The 16,918-nt window shown below is 46.4% G+C and overlaps 1 protein-coding gene across 1 annotated transcript in view; it reads right to left on the bottom strand.

The window, feature by feature from the left end:
- Window positions 1–16,918, bottom strand: part of DNM1 (dynamin 1) — a 107,293-nt gene that overhangs the window by 64,279 nt on the left and 26,096 nt on the right. Inside the window, exons 8-10 of the mRNA XM_032232889.1 lie at window positions 15,235–15,370; window positions 13,400–13,467; window positions 10,186–10,324 (exon numbers count right to left, since the gene is read on the bottom strand). Of these exons, the coding sequence (XP_032088780.1) occupies window positions 10,186–10,324; window positions 13,400–13,467; window positions 15,235–15,370 (343 nt within the window). The remainder of the gene's footprint in view (window positions 1–10,185; window positions 10,325–13,399; window positions 13,468–15,234; window positions 15,371–16,918) is intronic.

Here is a 16,918-nt window from a genome sequence, read left to right as displayed (position 1 = left end):
AACGCCTGGAATGCTCTACCTGACTCCGTTGTTATGTCCTCAAACCCCCAAAACTTTAACCTCAAACTGTCTCCTGAGGACCTCACCCCATTCCTAACAGGTCCGTAAAGGGGGGGGGGTGCATAAGCGCACCAGCCTGCCTTCCGTCCCTGTCCTACTGTCCCCATTTATCTGTACTCCTATCTTTCATTCATGTCCATGTTTATATACCTTTTATCTCGTGCATGTTTGAGAAACCAGATGAAGGAATGAATAAAATAAAATCTGCTTCATCAGACACCCCGTTTCCTGCTCCTGAATCTTCCTAACCATGATCCCAGAGGACGACGCCCCTTGCTGCAAACCATGGCTTGTCAGATCCCCTGACCTACCGCTAACCTACACAGCCAACCAGGGGCCCCTCTTGCTGTCCATGGCCACTGATCCAGGGGGTATCCTAACCCTGGCCTGGAATTAGGATTTCGTGATGGACCGGCGGGGTGTTGACCACGCTTTGCTCCCTGGCGGAGCGTCAGTTCTGACTCACGTGTGAAGGAAGCCATGGGAAAGCGTCCCTAAGTGGGTTGCTTATTGGTTCGTTTGTGGCTTAATACCCTGCGCCAAACACAGAAAATGGCTCTTGGGGTCTGGATGCCGGGGAAATGAAATTGGTGGACCCTGGAGAGCGAGACGCCACCACGACACATCATCCGTGCTTCGCTACATGTCCCATCGTTCTTGATTGCGTCCCGTACCTAACCTCGTTTCCCAAGTGCCCCTCGTATTTTTTCTTGCTTCAAGAGGGCTGGGATGCTTTTACAATACACAGAGCTGGAAGGGACCTTGGAGGTCTTCTAGTCCAACCCCCTGCTCAGGCGGGAAACCCTAGGCCACTTCAGGCAAATGGTTGTCCAATCTCTTTTTGAAAACTTCCGGCGTTGGAGCGTTCACAACTTCTGGAGGCAAGGCGTTCCACTGATTAATTGTTCTCACTATCAGGAACTTTTTCCTTAGTTCGAAGTTGCTTCTTTCCTTGATTAGTTTCCATCTGTTGCTTCTTGTCCTGCCTTCAGGTGCTTTGGAGAATACCTTGACTCCCTCTTCTTTGGGGCAGCCCCTGAGATATTGGAAGACTGCTATCATCTCTCCCCTAGTCCTTCTTTTCATTAAACTGGACATACCCAATTCCTGCAACCATTCTTCCTATGTTTTAGCCTCCAGCCCCCTAATCCTCTTTGTTGCTCTTTTCTGCACTCTTTCCAGAGTCTCCACATCTTTTCTACATCGTGGCGACCAAAACTGGATGCCGGATTCCAAGTGTGGCCTTACCAAGGCTTTATAAAGTGGTATTAACCCTTCACGTGATCTTGATTCTGTCCTTATATTCTTGATTCTGTGACTTTCTATATTCCTTCCACGTTGGCCCCTATTCCACCCCCTTCTCTGAATTTTTTTTCGATTTCTCTTTCGGGCAGATCTGTCATCTCTTCTCCATCCTTCACCGACACCCACACAGGATCTCTTGGAAAAACAGATTCATTTCCTGCCTCGTTTAGCAATTCTTAGGAATGGTTTTCCTTCCCCCTCCTCCTCTCAGATGCAGAATTTCTTCTTCTTTTTTTTATTTTTTTCAGCACAGGGCGGGTTTTGCCTGAAAATGAGTTCACCGTTGAAGAATCCGGCAACCAGAAAGCCATTGTCGGAGAGAGGAGAATAAAAATAAAAACAATCCGTGAGAGGGTCGTTTGAAACAGCTCACGTTTTCATCCATCCCAAGTCAGGGAGTCCTCGATTTGCAATCCATTCGTTCAGTGACCTGTTTGAAGTTGCGACGGCACTGGAAAAAAAGTCTCAGTATGCACATGATCAAGGTTGACTCGTCCTTCCGACCTTCCATGGTCGGTAAAATGAGGACCTGGATTTTTGGGGGTGGGGATAATAGGCTGACTCTGTAAACTGCTTAGAGAGAGCTGTAAAGCACTGTGAAGCGGTATATAAGTCTAAGTGCTATTGCTATTGCCCTTCCTTTTCTCCTTCCTTCCTTCCTTCCTTCCCTCCCTCCCTCCCTCCCTCCCTCCCTCCCTCCATGAGCTGTTGTGGCGCAGTGAATAGAATGCAGTGTTGCAGGCTAACTCAGTGCCCACTGCCAGCAGTTCGATCCTGACCAGCTCAAAGTTGACTCAGCCTTCCATCCTTCCGAGGTCGGTAAAATGAGGACCCAGATTGTTGGGGGCAAGAGGCTGACTCTGTAAACCGCTTAGAGAGGGCTGTGAAGCTCTATAAAGCAGTATACAAATCTAAGTGCTATTGTTATTGCTCACTTCCCTTCCATCTTTCTCTCTCATTTCTTTCTTTCTTTCTTTCTTTCCTTCCTTCCTTCCTTCCTTCCTTCCTTCCTTCCTTCCTTCTTTCCTTCCTTCCTTCCTTGCCATGGTGGCACAGTGGTTAGAATGCAGTATTGTATGCTAACTCTGCCCGCTGCCAGCAGTTCGATTCTTACTGGCTCAAGGTTGACTCAGTCCCCCATCCTTCCAAAGTCATTAAAATGAAAAGCCAGATTGTTGGGGGCAAGCGGCTGATTTTGTAAACCGCTTAGAGAGGGCCGTAAAGCACTGTGAAGTGGGATATAAGTCTAAGGGCTATTCCTAGTGTTTACTTCCCTTCCTTCTTTCTCTCCCTCTCATTTCTCCTCCCTCCCTCCTTCCTTCCTTCCTTGCCATGGTGGCACAGTGGTTAGAATGCAGTCTTGCATGCTAACTCTGCCCTCTGCCAGCAGTTCGATCCTGACTGGCTCAAGGTTGACTCAGCCTTCCGTCCTTCCGAGGTGGGTAAAATGAGGACCCAGATTGTTGGGGGCAAGAGGCTGACTCTGTATACCGCTTAGAGAGGGCCGTGAAGCACTGTGAAGCGGTATGTAAGTCTTAAGTGCTACTGCTTTTGCTGCAGCTGATCGGATGTTGCATTAGGAGCCATGGTGGCGCAGTGGTCAGAATGCAGTATTGCAAGCTAATTCTGCCCACTGCTAGCAGTTCGATTCTGACCAGTTTAAGGTTGACACAGCCTTCCATCCTTCCGAGGTGGGTAAAATGAGGACCCAGATTGTTGGGGCCAAGAGGCTGACTCAATAAACTGCTTAGAGAGGGCTGGAAAGCACTGCGAAGCGGGATATGTCTAAATGCTATTGCTGTCAAAATTCAGGAGTTTGACCGCTGGCCTGTATTTACTATGGCTGCAGCGTCCCGGGTTCAAGTGATTGCCCTATGTGACCTTCTGACAAGCGAAGTCAATGGGGGAAGCTGTCTTCTTTAACGACTGCGTGATTCAGTTAATAACCACAGGGATTCCCTTAACAAACCCATGGCAAAATCGGGCACGATTCACTGAACAGCTTGCCTTGCTTAGCAATGGGATTCTGGATTCGATTGTCACTTTTAAGAACATAGTAACAAGAGTTGGAAGGGGCCTTGGAGGTCTTCTAGCCCAGCCCCCTGCTCAGGCAGGAGTCCCTATACAATTTGAGACAGGTGGCTGTCCAGTCTCTTCTTAAAAACCTCCATTGATGGAGTGGCCACAACTTCTGGTGGTAATCTGTTCCACGGGTTAAAATGTCCTCCCTGTTAGGAAGCTTCTCCTTCCTCATTTCTATCTTCACCTCCATCAGATGCTCAAGGAAGGATCTTGTTTGCAGGAGCATGAAAACACCAAATAAGAGACTTTTCTTTTCTTTCCCCTGTTGTTTTGGATTTTGGGGGGCTGAGTTTGGGCTCAACGCCACGGCTGATGCAGTTTTCAAACAGTTCTCAAGCAATTCTTCCAAAGATCGAAAGAGAGAGAGAGAGACAGAGAGAGAGAAGGAAGAACCTGCTAGAGTAGCTTCCCTCCACAGTCCAGAGGGGAAGTTGCCAATAGGAAGGAATTCCGTGGGGCAAGAATTGAGGAAGGAAATGGAAGAGCATCGTTTAATCGGCCCAAAATCCTCTTTGCGGGATCTTGTTTTAAGCGAACGGCGAGCTTCGGAGAATCCACAGGGGAAAATTAAATCCCTCTCTTGTGATCCTCCTTGTGGCAATCTCTTCCAAGGAGGTCGTTTGCAACAACGCAGCTGCTTTTTAAGACCGGTTGTGGCTTCACCCAGCTGACTTTCTCCTTTTGCATCGAAAAAAACATCCGTATTTTTTCTTCAAATAAGGATGTTCCTTCCCTTTCTTTTCTCACTCTTGGTTCCGCCCAAAAGGGCTTCCTTGCCTTGCCTAGATCCAGTCTTCAAATACATCCCAGAAGCTGTGCCGTTGTCATAAACCGTTCGAGGTTTTTTGTCTTCGTTACAGATCAAAGTCAAAACTCAAGAAACTGAAGTTTTGTTCTGATGGTTTGTTCGCTGGGTAAATCGAGAGCCAAGAGGCCGTATTCAAGAGGCGTGTGGCGCCACCTAATGGCGTCCAGATGTCCTAAAGCAGTGTTTCTCAACCTTGGCTACTTGAAGATGTCTGGACTTCAACTCCCAGAATTCCCCAGCCAGCGAATGCTGGCTGGGGAATTCTGGGAGTTGAAGTCCAGACATCTTCAAGTGGCCAAGGTTGAGAAACACTGCCCTAAAAATTGTATCCCTTAAACGTGGATCCTGAATGGCGTTTTCGGAGAAGAACTGAATTAGCATAATGTGTAAGGTCAAAGTTCCCCTCCGCACATAGATGTTAGTCATTCCCGACTCTAGGGGGCGGTGCTCATCTCCGTTTCAAAGCCGAAGAGCCAGCGCTATCCGAAGACGTCTCCGTGGTCATGTGGCCGGCATGACTCAACGCCGAAGGCGCAGGGAACGCTGCTCCCTTCCCACCAAAGGGGGTCCCTATTTTTCTACTTGTATTTTTGACGTGCTTTCGAACTGCTCGGTTGGCAGAAGCTGGGACAAGTCACGGGAGCTCACTCCGTTATGCGGCGCTAGGGATTCGAACCTCCAAACTGCCGACCTTTCTGATCGACAAGCTCAGCGGCTTAGCGATTGAGCCGTAGTTCTCTCCTATTTAATGGTCTTTGGGGGGGGGTTTAAATTAATGGAATGCCAATACGAGGAGAAGAAATGTTAAGAAATGAGGTTTTAAAAGAAGTACAATTTCAGATGGGTGCCAGCAATAAGAAATCTGGAAAACAAATACGGATTTTGTTGTTCAGGTTGAAACCCTGGTTAAGATCTGAACTGAAGAAGCTTCTTGGATGAGGAGGGAAACATCTTCAAGAAAAAACCAAGGAAGTCCAGTTGTCTCTTGGGGGAAAAAAAGCACCTTTGAGACAACCACGGCTTGGGTGACAGAGAATCTCCATAGACATCCAGACCAAAACTTTACTCCAGAGGGCAAACAGGACATTTTAAGAACATCTCAGACTAGTTTTTTACACTGTGGCCACTTCAGGGCTTTGAAGCACTCAGAAAGTGGAGAAGATAGAAATCCATCAATCTTCTCCCTTGTCCTTCAGAGCTAGAGCCTGTCTACTTATGGCCCAACAAGCATTTCATGTTGTGACCAGCCAGTGGCCAGCGGAACTGGCAGCAGAGTCGGACAGTGAGGAGATTGGGGAGGAACATGGGCCAGTCCTGGAGTCTGGGGAAGGCTCGGATGAGGGCTCTGCGTCGGAGGCAGAGTGGGGGCCAGGACCGTCCGAGAGTTATCAGCTGCCTTCGGAGTCGGACATCAGTGAGGCAGAAGAACAGCTGGAGCCTGTTCCCAGTGTGCACATGCTCAGAGCTGCCAGACGAAGGGAAGAGCTAAAGAACAGGGGTCGACTTGGGAGCAAGGCTACAAATGGATGGTGAATGGCCCCTCCTGGAGGAAAGAAAAGAGGAGCGAAAGGGGAGTGGAGTTTGCAGGAGACAATTACTTCGCTTCATTGGTTCGTGACTCTCCGAGACTCCTTGCCAAGTTTTGCAGCTCTCGGCTTGGCAGCTCTCCAAGCCAGATAAGGTCTGTGACCGTAAATCTTCCCTCGAAAGACTTTGCTGGGTGTGAATGAACAGAATGCACAGAAAACTAATAAACGGGTTTTTGGTTGGGACAACGAGTTTGCTTCATGCTCTCGGGAAGCCTCGGTAGAATACCCCACCCCATCACCCCTTGATCTCTTAATTCACCACGACCGTTCCTCCTATTCTACCTCCCATCCTCTCTGACCATTGTCCTACTCCAGTGGTTCCCAAACTTGGCAACTTTAAGAACCACTGTCCTACTCTAATGGAGAGAACCACCTCATGGAATCTCCTCGTTCACCTTCCTTCGACTGTTGTCTAATCGCAAAAAGGCGCACTTTTAGTGGGTTCCTCTGTCTACGTGCGCCGACGTGCCCGCAAAATGGCATTGCTTTTTTTTTGTTTTGTTTATGGAGGGGGTAGGGAAGTAGCTCTCCCTCCATGGCAGGAGTCTTTTACCTTGTTGCTACACTTCCTGATGGTGGACGTGAGTTCACTCACTACCATGTCCACACACTTCAAACAGGGCTCCTTCAGTTTTTGCATTTGCTTTTTCACTATGGCTTCAAAAGCGAGGTCAGGCGTGAAGAGGCCCGTTCTGCACGATGAAAAGGAGCGAGGGAAGGTGGTTGGGAGGGAAGGAGAAGAAGCGATGAGGAGGGAAGGAAGGCGTGAAGCCGACGGAAGGAGGGGAGAAGAGAGTCCAAGAGAGAGAGAGAGAGAGAAGAGAAAGAAAAGAAGAAGAGAAAAAACACAAGGTAAACAGAGAGAGAGAGAAGTGAGTTCTCTTTTCTTTCTTTTTTTCTGGATCCCTCGCTCCACGGACGGATGTTCCCCAACAGGGCATCACTATAGGATTCCATGTGCTGCCAAGCATCTAGTGAATTCTGCAGGTTAGAAAAGGGATGGGAAATGGCAAGCTACGGGATGAGTTTTAAAAAACGATGGAGGGGAACACGCAGAGATGGAGCTTCCCATTCTTGTCCTCCTCTCCTCTCTCAAACCAAGGCTGGGATCCAGCTTGGCTTTCCTTCTTCTCTTAGCGTGGTTGACCGACTCACTCAGGGTGACACTTCAATGGTAACAAGGAAAGGTGGCATCTTGACAACTCGAAGAAGGCAGCTATGAAAGTGCTGGCAACACATCTATCTCACTAAGGGGCTTTAACTTTGTAAAACTGAGTTAAAACTTCCCATCTTCTTAAAATGGTTGAGTTACGAAGACATCTCTAGGCACCTGAGCCAAACCTTACTCAGTCTAACATCTACCAGATCAATGTTTCTCAACCTTGGTGCCTTTAAGATCCGTGGACTTCAACTTTCAAAATTTATCTCTGCCAGCATGCTATAATCTTCCTTCCTTCCTGCCTTCCTTCCTTCCTTCCTTCCTTCCTTCCTTCCTTCCTTCCTCCCCCCCCCCCCATTCTTCCTCCTCCTGTTCTTCAGAACAGGTCATTTTTAAAAAGACTCTCTTAGAGGTACAGATTTTTCTGCTCGTCGGAGTGGGTGAGGGCAGTGGGAAGAGGGGGAAAAAAAGAAAACCGTAACGGAGAAAGGAGGTGGAAGGGAAGAAACAAATTCAGAAGCAGAAAAGGGGCTTAAGGAAAAGCAAAGAATGTGGATTTGACTCACAGGAAAATGAACGGGGAGGGCGGAATGGGGAAGGTCGGTCCTTCCGATCCCATCGTTCAGATGACACTGTATACTTGGCAGCCCAAGGCTTAGTGATTACCAGGAGCGAATGGCAAATTTCTGGGTGCTCCTCATTCAGAAAACCCCCTCCCCCCCACAAGATAGCAGGATAGAAAAAGAAAACACCTCCCAGAATTCTAGAACCTTGAGGAACCTGCGACACATCAAAGGACCTTAACCCAACCTTACTGCGGTGTCTTGCCAAAGTAGACACGAATCTTGTCCATTGATGGTCTACCCCCAAGAACCTTCTTCAGCTCCATCCATCTCTTCCCCATCCTCTTACCTTCTGCCCCACTGGCCAACAAATTGTCCAAGATGGATCAAGTTCCAGGTTCCCACATTTTTTAGTCAAACGCCTTTTTTCGTTTTTGAAGAGGTCCTGACTTTCCCTTGCGATCTCCCCTTATTATTATTTTCTCCAGCTTTGGAAAACGAGCTGAACAGCTTCGATTGGAACCATTCTACGGGTTCCTCTGCATCCCTACGTTGATGTATGGAAGCTGGTATCTTTCAAGGTCACCCTTTTCATGAGCAGCTGAGAGAGGGAGGTGTTTTTAAATTGATGATCTTCAACCCTTTCGCTGCTCTTTGGGGGGGGGGGCAGGACCCAGACCAAGCCAATCAGAAAACCAGGCCAAACTCTGGAGATGTAAAAACGGAGCCCTGCAGTACCATTTTTGAGATCTTCGGAATCTAAAGACTCAACCCATGTGTATATTTCAAAGGTGAAGACAGACGTAGCATTTTAAGAGCGGTAGAGTTGGTTCAACAGTTCCAACATGGAACTGTTGAATTGTCAGTTGTTATGGGTTGATATGAATGGTTCCAAAAACTTGTGATTTGATTGTTCCAAAATGTATGTATGTATGTATGTATGTGTGTGTGTGTGTGTATGTGTGTGTTGTATTTGTGCTGATAAATAAATAAAGGGAGACTAGTATAGATTATATAAATAGTTTTAGATCTGGGGATGAATTCTGGGGGGGGGATGAGTGAGACCCAACTATCTATGTTAGAGAGGACATCCCTTCACCTTCCTTCGCCAAGTTGTGGCACAATTCTGCCAACATGGATCGAATATTTCCAAAACCACTATGGCAAAGGGAAGGACCGTTTTTAGATTTTCAGTAGAATATCCCAATTTTGAAGGGAAAAAGAGAGAAGACAACAAAAGGAAAGAAAGCAACGGAGGAAGCCAACCCAGCTGAAGGAAAGCAGATTTACCATATTTTTCAGACTATAAGACGCACCTTAGTTTTTGGGGAGGAAAATAAGGGGGGGGGGTGAATTCTGCCTACCAGGTATTCCTCTGGCTAGCATCCTTAGTTAGCCTAGAACAGAGTAACAGAGTTGGAAGAGACCCTGGAAGTCTTCTAGTCCAACCCACTGCCTAGGCAGGAAACCCTATACCATTTCAGACAAATGGTTATCCAACATCTTCTTCAGTGTTGGAGAATTCACAACAAGTTGTTCCACTGATTAATTGTTCTAACTGTCAGGGAATTTTTTTTTTTTTAGTTCTAAGTTGCTTCTCTCCTTGATTAGTTTCCACCCATTGCTTCTTGTTTTACCCTTAGGGGCTTTGGAGAATAGTTTGACTCCTTCTTCTTTGTGGCAGCCCCTGAGAAATCGAAACACTGCTATCATGTCTCCCCTAGTCCTTCTTTGCATCAAACTAGACATACCCAGTTCCTGCAACCGTTCTTTGTATGTTTTAGCCTGCAGTCTCCTCATCATCTTTGTTGCTCTCCAGCACATAAGTTTGCTGGTTTTGAGCGGGCTTTCTATCCCGACTGGGGATAAAAAAACAACTTCTAAAGCACAGCTGATCGTCGGAGAGAGAAGCAATGAGAAAAGCAGGCGAAGCACAAAAGATCGTTTCACTCGTTAATGCCTCATTAGGGCTGGGAAAAAAGCTTCGAAAAAGCCACATTCGGAGTATAAGATGCACCCAAATTTTCAGCCTCTTTTAGGGGGGAGGGAAGTGCGTCTTATACTCCAAAAAAATATGGTAATTTTGCAATTACCTGCTCTTATCAAATCACCCAGAAAACAAACAAACACTGACGTGGCCAGGATTGTACCCACTCTTAAAATCCTATCTGCAACATTTTTGCCTTACAAATTTTGTTTCACCAAACTGTCGGTCTCCTGCACATTAAATGGAAACATTGGGCAGCCAAAAGGGAAGGTGGCCATTTTTTGTTCCTTTGGAGGACCAAACAAACCCACAACAACAACTCTAATGTGAATAGAAAGCAATTATTCCACCTTCTCCGTCTTCCGACCCCAAAAACGTAGATTGGAGAACCATTTGAAGCCCGGGTTTTACCCTCTTAAGCGTCGGCCCGTGGCTTTCTGATTGGCTAGGAAACATCAAGCAGGGTTCCCTCAGGCCTAGCCATGCTGTGAAGATGGGAAACCCAGAAGAAAACGACAGGGATCAGCCCCCCGCCCGCCCCAGATCGGAAATGCTGTGCTTCAGCTGGGGGGGGGGGGGGTGAGTCACAAGCATTTCGGAGTTCCCATGCTCCCCTTTCCCCCCGGGTTTACCTTCTTGGTGCACTGTCTAACCGTACTGATTAACTCCGAAATGACCATGTCCACACATTTCAAGCAAGGTTCCTTAATCTTCTTGACTTGCTTCTTCACAATGGTCTCAAAAGCCATGTCGGGGGTGAAGAGACCAGTTCTACGCACGCGGGGGTAGTGGTGATTAGAGGAGGACAAGGGCGGAAGGAGATAGGGCGAGGAGAACGTCATCGCATTGCAAAAAAAGGGGGGGGCTGCCTATTATGCAGAAAGTCCCTTTCTGCCCCTTGAGGGAGACGTGAAGCCCAGAAGGACAACTACCCCTATTTTTCAGAGTAGAAGACGCAGCTAGCTTTTGGGGAGAAAAACAAGGGGGAAAATATCTGCCTCTGCCTCCCAGCAATTTGCCTCCTTGCAACAAACAGCAAACAGCACAGACAATATGCACTGTTTGTGGTGTTACATGTCAAACTATACTTGTACAGATGCTGTTAAAATTGATGTGGCTTTCTGGAAGTATACGTTATTCTCTGCTATTTAAAAGAAGATACAATAGTACTGGGCCTCTTCAGATCCAGCATTAATTTTAAAAAGCTTCTTCATTTTGTTAAGCTGCCTAGAACAATGATAAAGCAGTCTTTAAAAAAATAAGTCTAATCATTTGAACATTCGATAGGCATTTATAGTTACCGACTTACCTCCTTGCAGCAAACAGCAAACAGCCTGATTAGCACAAAAACAACAAAAACCTGCTTCTGCCTCCCAGCAATTTGCCTCGTGGAGCAAACAGCAAGTTTCACTTTCAGTTTCAGCCTGGGCCTCCCGATCATCAGCTGTTTCCGGCCGCAGGGATTGCTATAGCCGATTGCATCCTCCGCAAGCCCCATTTTCCCTGTTTGCTGCTGCAAGGAGGTAAATTGCTGGGAGGCAGAGGCCAAAGGGTGGGGCTACATTCAGTGTATAAGATGCACCCAAATTTTCACCTTATTTTAGGGAGCAAAAATATGCGTCTTACACTCTGAAAAATACGGTAAGTTCTCAACTCAGAGAATGTTTATAGCTCAGGGTTAAATTGTGGGGTCCTTGGTGCTCTCTGAGCTTGGTGGGTTTTCTTGGAGATGTTTCATTACTCCTGATGTTCCTTAGTTTGGAGTTGAAACATCTGCAAGAAAACCACCAAGCTCAGAGAGCACCAAGGATCCCCCACCGCCCCTAAGATCTGTCCAACCAGCTTCCTGACCTTCATCCTTCAGAGATCCAACTCCATTCACAAATGACAGCCAGAAAAACCTTCTGGTCTTCTCCTAGTTCTGGAATACTTTTATGTTTTCCAGAATTGTACGGTCGTTTTAGGAGATGTTGTTGGATGGTCAGTTTGGGAATTGAGATCCTGCAACATTGTCTGGGACTCACGGCTTATGGAGAAGTCCTGGCCAAACATGAGCCTGTCCAAGGGAAGAGTCTCTCTGGATCTCAGGGTGGTATCCCCGGGGCCCTTGGTGCTCTCTGAGCTTTAACCAAGCTCAGAAAGCACCCAGGACTCCTCACTTAATTTTTTGTGGGAAAATCATCAAGTCCTCTCAAGAAGAGAGTTGGGGGGGAGGGGGAAAGTGTTGTGGGCCAGCGGAGCTGGCAGCAGATTCGAACAGTGAGGAGGTTGGGGAGGAACATAGGCTAGTCCTGGAGTCTGGGGAAGGCTCAGACAAGGGCTCTGCATCAGAGGGAGAGAGGGGGCCAGGGCCATCTGGGAGTTATGTTCTGCCTCCGAAGCTCCAGAGTCGGACATCAGCGAGGCAGAGGAACAGGGAGAGCCTGTTCCCAGTGCGTGTATGTGCAGAGCTGCCAGAAGAACAGTTAAGACAAAAGGGGCAATTCGGGAGTAAGGTTTGGAGATGATTGGCCCCTCCCATAAGACGTAAAGGAGGAGCACAGGCACAGGAGCCTTTGCGGGAAGCAACTTTGTTCATTATGGTCGGCTTAAACTCTGAAACTCCGTTTTGACTCTGTGCTCCGTGTGGCCTTGCAAAGCTAATTGGCAATTAGGTGTTTGGCAGCGCTTCAAGGGAGATAAAGGTGGGCCCTTATCAGCCTTATCCCGAAAGACTTTGGCGGACTTCTGTCGGACTCTTTACAAACTCTTTGTGACTCATTATGGGTTGTGAATGAACATAATTCACAGCGGTTGAAATAAAAAGAGGGGTTTTGGGAACTAAGTGTGTGATTTTTTTACTCTGGAAGTAAAAATCAGGAAGCCTAGGTCAGAACAAAAAGATCTTGGGGCTGGTCAACACACTTTCTCCGCCAACCTCCATTTGGGACAATTTCATTTCTAAAGTCTACGCCATCTCAAGGTCTACCTATACTGGCCTATGACGAAATTTAAAATTAAATGCCTAAGCATTATACATCTCATAACTTTTCTGGTAAGCTTCTGGTAGCAATCTTGGGCTCAACCATGCTCTCCTACACAAGATATATATTAAAGCCCACGTCAACATTCATTTAACCTGTCGCTCATCGGAGAAGAGGAGAATTCAAAAGCTATGTCTTCTTTTATGCACCTTGGTTTGGTTTGGATGAGGCCAAACCTGGTTTGCTGAGCTCCAAGATTAAATTCTACCGAATGATAAAACTTCCTATCCACAGGTGGGATTCAGCCAGTTCGGACCAGTTTGGGGTGAACCGGATGTTAATTTTACGTCCGGTTTGGCGAACCGGTAGTTCTGACAACTGGCTGGCCCCACGCCACCCCTCTCCTCCCAGGAATCCCCACATGGCTCCCAGGGAGCGCGTAGAGCCCAGGGAGGTGGAAAACGGACCTCCCAGAGGCTCAGGAAGGCGGAAAATGGGCCTATTTTTGGCCTTCGGAGAGCCTCCGGAGCCCGGAGAGATGAAAAACAAGCCAGCCACACCCATTTTTTCACTCCCAGGATGATGCAGGAGGCTGACTAGGCCACGCACACCATGGCCACGCCCACCCATCAACCAGAGAGAGAACTGGTTGTTAAATTATTTGAAGGCCACCACTGATCCCGTCTTTGAGGGACATCTACAATAATAGCGCTGTCTCTGCTCCCCGGCCTACTGATGGTGGGGAATCTAACTCATTTGGTTTTGACTTTTAGAATGTCTATCTGAGAAGCTTCTGACACATTACTGGATCTCTACAGGATTATGAAGAATTATGAATTCTAGAGTTACGCTCAGAAGAAGCGAGGAGGCCATAAATACGTGCCTGATGCCATGGATGTTCTTAATCGCGTAGCTGATCTCTCTTCGGAGCTCCTTCTCGTCGAATTCCATCTGCACCAGGAGAAAGAGACACGGATGAGGAACACCAAGAGAAGAACCCCCAAATTGTTTTATGGACCCCAAGGATACACAAGGAAAGAGATGATAAATCAACCTTCTTTAATCTGGAGCAGTGATGGGACAACATCTTCCAAAATGACTAGAAACATCATCTAATTTCCCCCCCTCTGTTGGGTAGTCCTACAAGAGCAGCCTTGTCAGATGTTCCTCTCTAATCACCATGGGAGATGGTTATTTATTTATTTGTGTTTATCACATTGATGTAGCCGTCCATCTCACCATACATGATGCTGGGCAGTGTACAATAAATTCTGCTGTAACAAAGCTGTGGACTTACTGAAAAGCATTGTGGGGATGGTGGAGAAACCAGCCTGGCAAGTAGAATATAACTATTTGTCTGTCCCAGGACTGTCTTTCTTTATATCAGACAAATTCCTGCTGCCCATAACTTTATTAAAACTCTAGGTCAGCCGTAAGTGATCTGATGCTTTGCTGCAAGGGTGGATGAGATCTTACAACTGCTTAGAAGTTGGGGAGTCAATCGTTTCGAGAGTATCTGGAAGTGTTCTACCTTGATTTGAAATAGAATAGAATAGAACAGAATAGAATACAGAAAGTGGAATGGAAGAATAGAATGGAATAGAATATAGAAAGTGGAATGGAATTGAATGGAAGAATAGAATAGAATAGAACAGAACAGAATAGAATATAGAAAGTGGAATGGAAGAATAGAATGGAACAGAATATAGAAAGTGGAATGGAATGGAAGAATAGAATAGAACAGAATAGAATATAGAAAGTGGAATGGAAGAATAGAATGGAATAGAATAGAATATAGAAAGTGGAATGGAATAGAAGAATAGAATGAAATAGAATAGAATATAGAAAGTGCAAGGGAAGAATAGAATAGAATAGAATATAGAAAGCGGAATGGAATGATACAATAGAATAGAATATAGAAAGTGGAATGGAATAGAAGAATAGAATAAAATAGAATAGAATAGAATATAGAAACTGGAATAGAATATAGAAAGTGGAATAGAATATAATAGAACAGAACAGAATAAAATATAGTAAGTGGAATGGAATGGAATAGAACAGAACAGGCTAGAATAGAATATAGAATGTGGAATGGAATGGAAGAATAGAATGGAATGGAATGGAATGGAATGGAATGAAAAAGAATAGGGTGGGGTAGGGTGGGGTAGGGTATGTCAGGGTAATGTAGGGTAGAGGGAGAGGAGAGGAGAGGAGTAGAGAGCTGGAAGGTACCCTGGAGGTCTTCTAGTCCAACCCCCCTTCAGATAAGTGACTGTCTAGTCTCTTCTCAAAAACCTCCAGTGATGGAGCACCCACAACTTCTGGAGGCAACTTCTGTTCCACTGGTTAATTCCTAACTCCCTGTTAGGAAGTTTCTCCTTCATTCCAGGTTGCTTATCTCCTTGATTAGTTTCTATCCATTGTTTCTTGTCCCACCCTCCGATGCTTTGACGAATAATTTGACCCCCTCTTCTTCTTTGTGGTAGCCCCTCAAATACTGGAATACTTAATATTTAAATGTTAATGATATCAATCAAAACTGAATCCAGTTATGCAGCACTGTCTTGAGTTAGAGCCTAGAACTTCTGGACTTATAGGTCTAAGTTTATGTTTTAGGTCTTAAGACAGACCTAAAGAGACAACCTGGGCGATAGGGATTAAGAGGGACATCAAGATATGAAGACGAGCCTAAAACAACCAACAGAGGTTTAGTTTTACCTTCACAAGCTCAAATGGGAATCGTTCGTGAAAGATGCGATTGATGCGAGCACCACCGGACAGTTCGTAAGTATCAATCTGATCTCCAGAACCTTCAATGCGTTTCTCAAAATCCACAGCAAACTGCTGGACCATCCTGGAGAAGGAGAGAAGGATGGTTATGGTGGAAATATCTGTCCTAGCTTCCACTTGCTTTCCAAGAACAGTGACAGACCTTCACAGATTAACCGATTAACAGGGTTGGAAGGGACCTTGTCTGTCATCTAGTCCAACCCCCTCATCGAAACAGGAGAGCCTACACCATTTCTGACAAATGGCAGTCCAGTCTCTTCTTGAAAGCTTCCAGGGATGAAGCTCCCATAACCTCCAAAGGCAACTTCTGTTCCTTGGGTTGATTGTTCCCATTGTCAGGAAATTCCTCCTTATTTCCAGGTTGAATCTCTCCTTGATCCGTTTCCATCCATTATTCCTTCTCTGGTCTTCAGGTTCTTTGGAGAATAGGTTGACCCCCTCCTCTCTGTGGCAGCCCCTCAAATATTGGAAGACCTGTCTCCCCTTGTCCTTCTCTTCCCTATACTAGCCATGCCCAGTTCCTGCAAGCGTTCTTTATATGTTTGAGCCTCCAGTCCCCTCATCATCCTGGTTGCTCTTCTCTGCTCTCTTTCTAGAGTCTCAACCTCTCTTTTATAGTGTGGTGACTATTGGTCTATTGGTCTTCCAATATTGGAAGAATATTGGAAGGCTGCTATCATGTCACCCCACTCCTTCTTTTCACTAGAGTAGACATACCCAGTTCCTACAACCGGTCTTCATATGTTTTAGCCTCCAGTCCCCTCATCATCATCTCCTTTTATGCCCCCATAATCCCTTCCGGGCTGAGTCTGGGCCACTGAATGGAACTGTTTAGTCCCCGGATGCCCTTCCTGTTGCCCATGCAGAGTTTTGGAAGACTGCTCTCCTGTCTCCCCTGGTCCTTCTCTTCTCTAGACTAGCCATGCCCAGTTCCTGCAACCGTTCTTCATTTTATCCTCCAGTCCCTTAATTATCTTGGTTGCTCTTCTCTGCGCTCTTTCCAGAGTCTCAACCTCTTTTTTAATAGCGTGGTGACCAAAACTGGATGCCGTATTCTAGGTGTGGCCTTACTAAGGCTTTATAGAGTGGTATTAGTACCTCCCTTGATTTTGATTGCATCCCTCTGTTCATGCAACTTAGGATTGTGTTGGCTTTTTTGGTTGAACACGGCTGGCTCCTATTTAGCTGGTTGTCCACTAAGACTCCAAGATCCCTCTCAGAGTCCCTGCTATCAATCCTGGTTTCACCCAGTTTATATGTGTCCTTTGGATTTTTCTTGCCTAAGTGTAAGACTTAATTTTTCTCTACATTTAATTTCATTTTTTTAGATAGGGCCCAGGGTTCAAGTCTGTCAAGATCCAGATGGATCTTGAGCCTATTTTCCAGGATGTTAGTTATTACTGCCGTCTTGGTAAAGGTAAAAGGTTCCCCTCGCACATCTATGCTAGTCGTTCCCAACTCTAGAGGGTGGTGCTCATCTCCGTTTCAAAGCCGAAGAGCCAGCGCTGTCCGAAGACGTCTCCGTGATCATGTGGCTGGCGTGACTCAACGCCGAAGGCGCACGGAACGCTGTTCCCTTCCCACCAAAAGTTCCTATTTTTCTACTTGCATT

The sequence above is a fragment of the Thamnophis elegans genome, chromosome 16 (assembly GCF_009769535.1).
Source record: "Thamnophis elegans isolate rThaEle1 chromosome 16, rThaEle1.pri, whole genome shotgun sequence".
Taxonomy (NCBI): Eukaryota; Metazoa; Chordata; class Lepidosauria; order Squamata; family Colubridae; genus Thamnophis; species Thamnophis elegans.
This window is presented reverse-complemented; position numbering and strand designations above follow the sequence as displayed.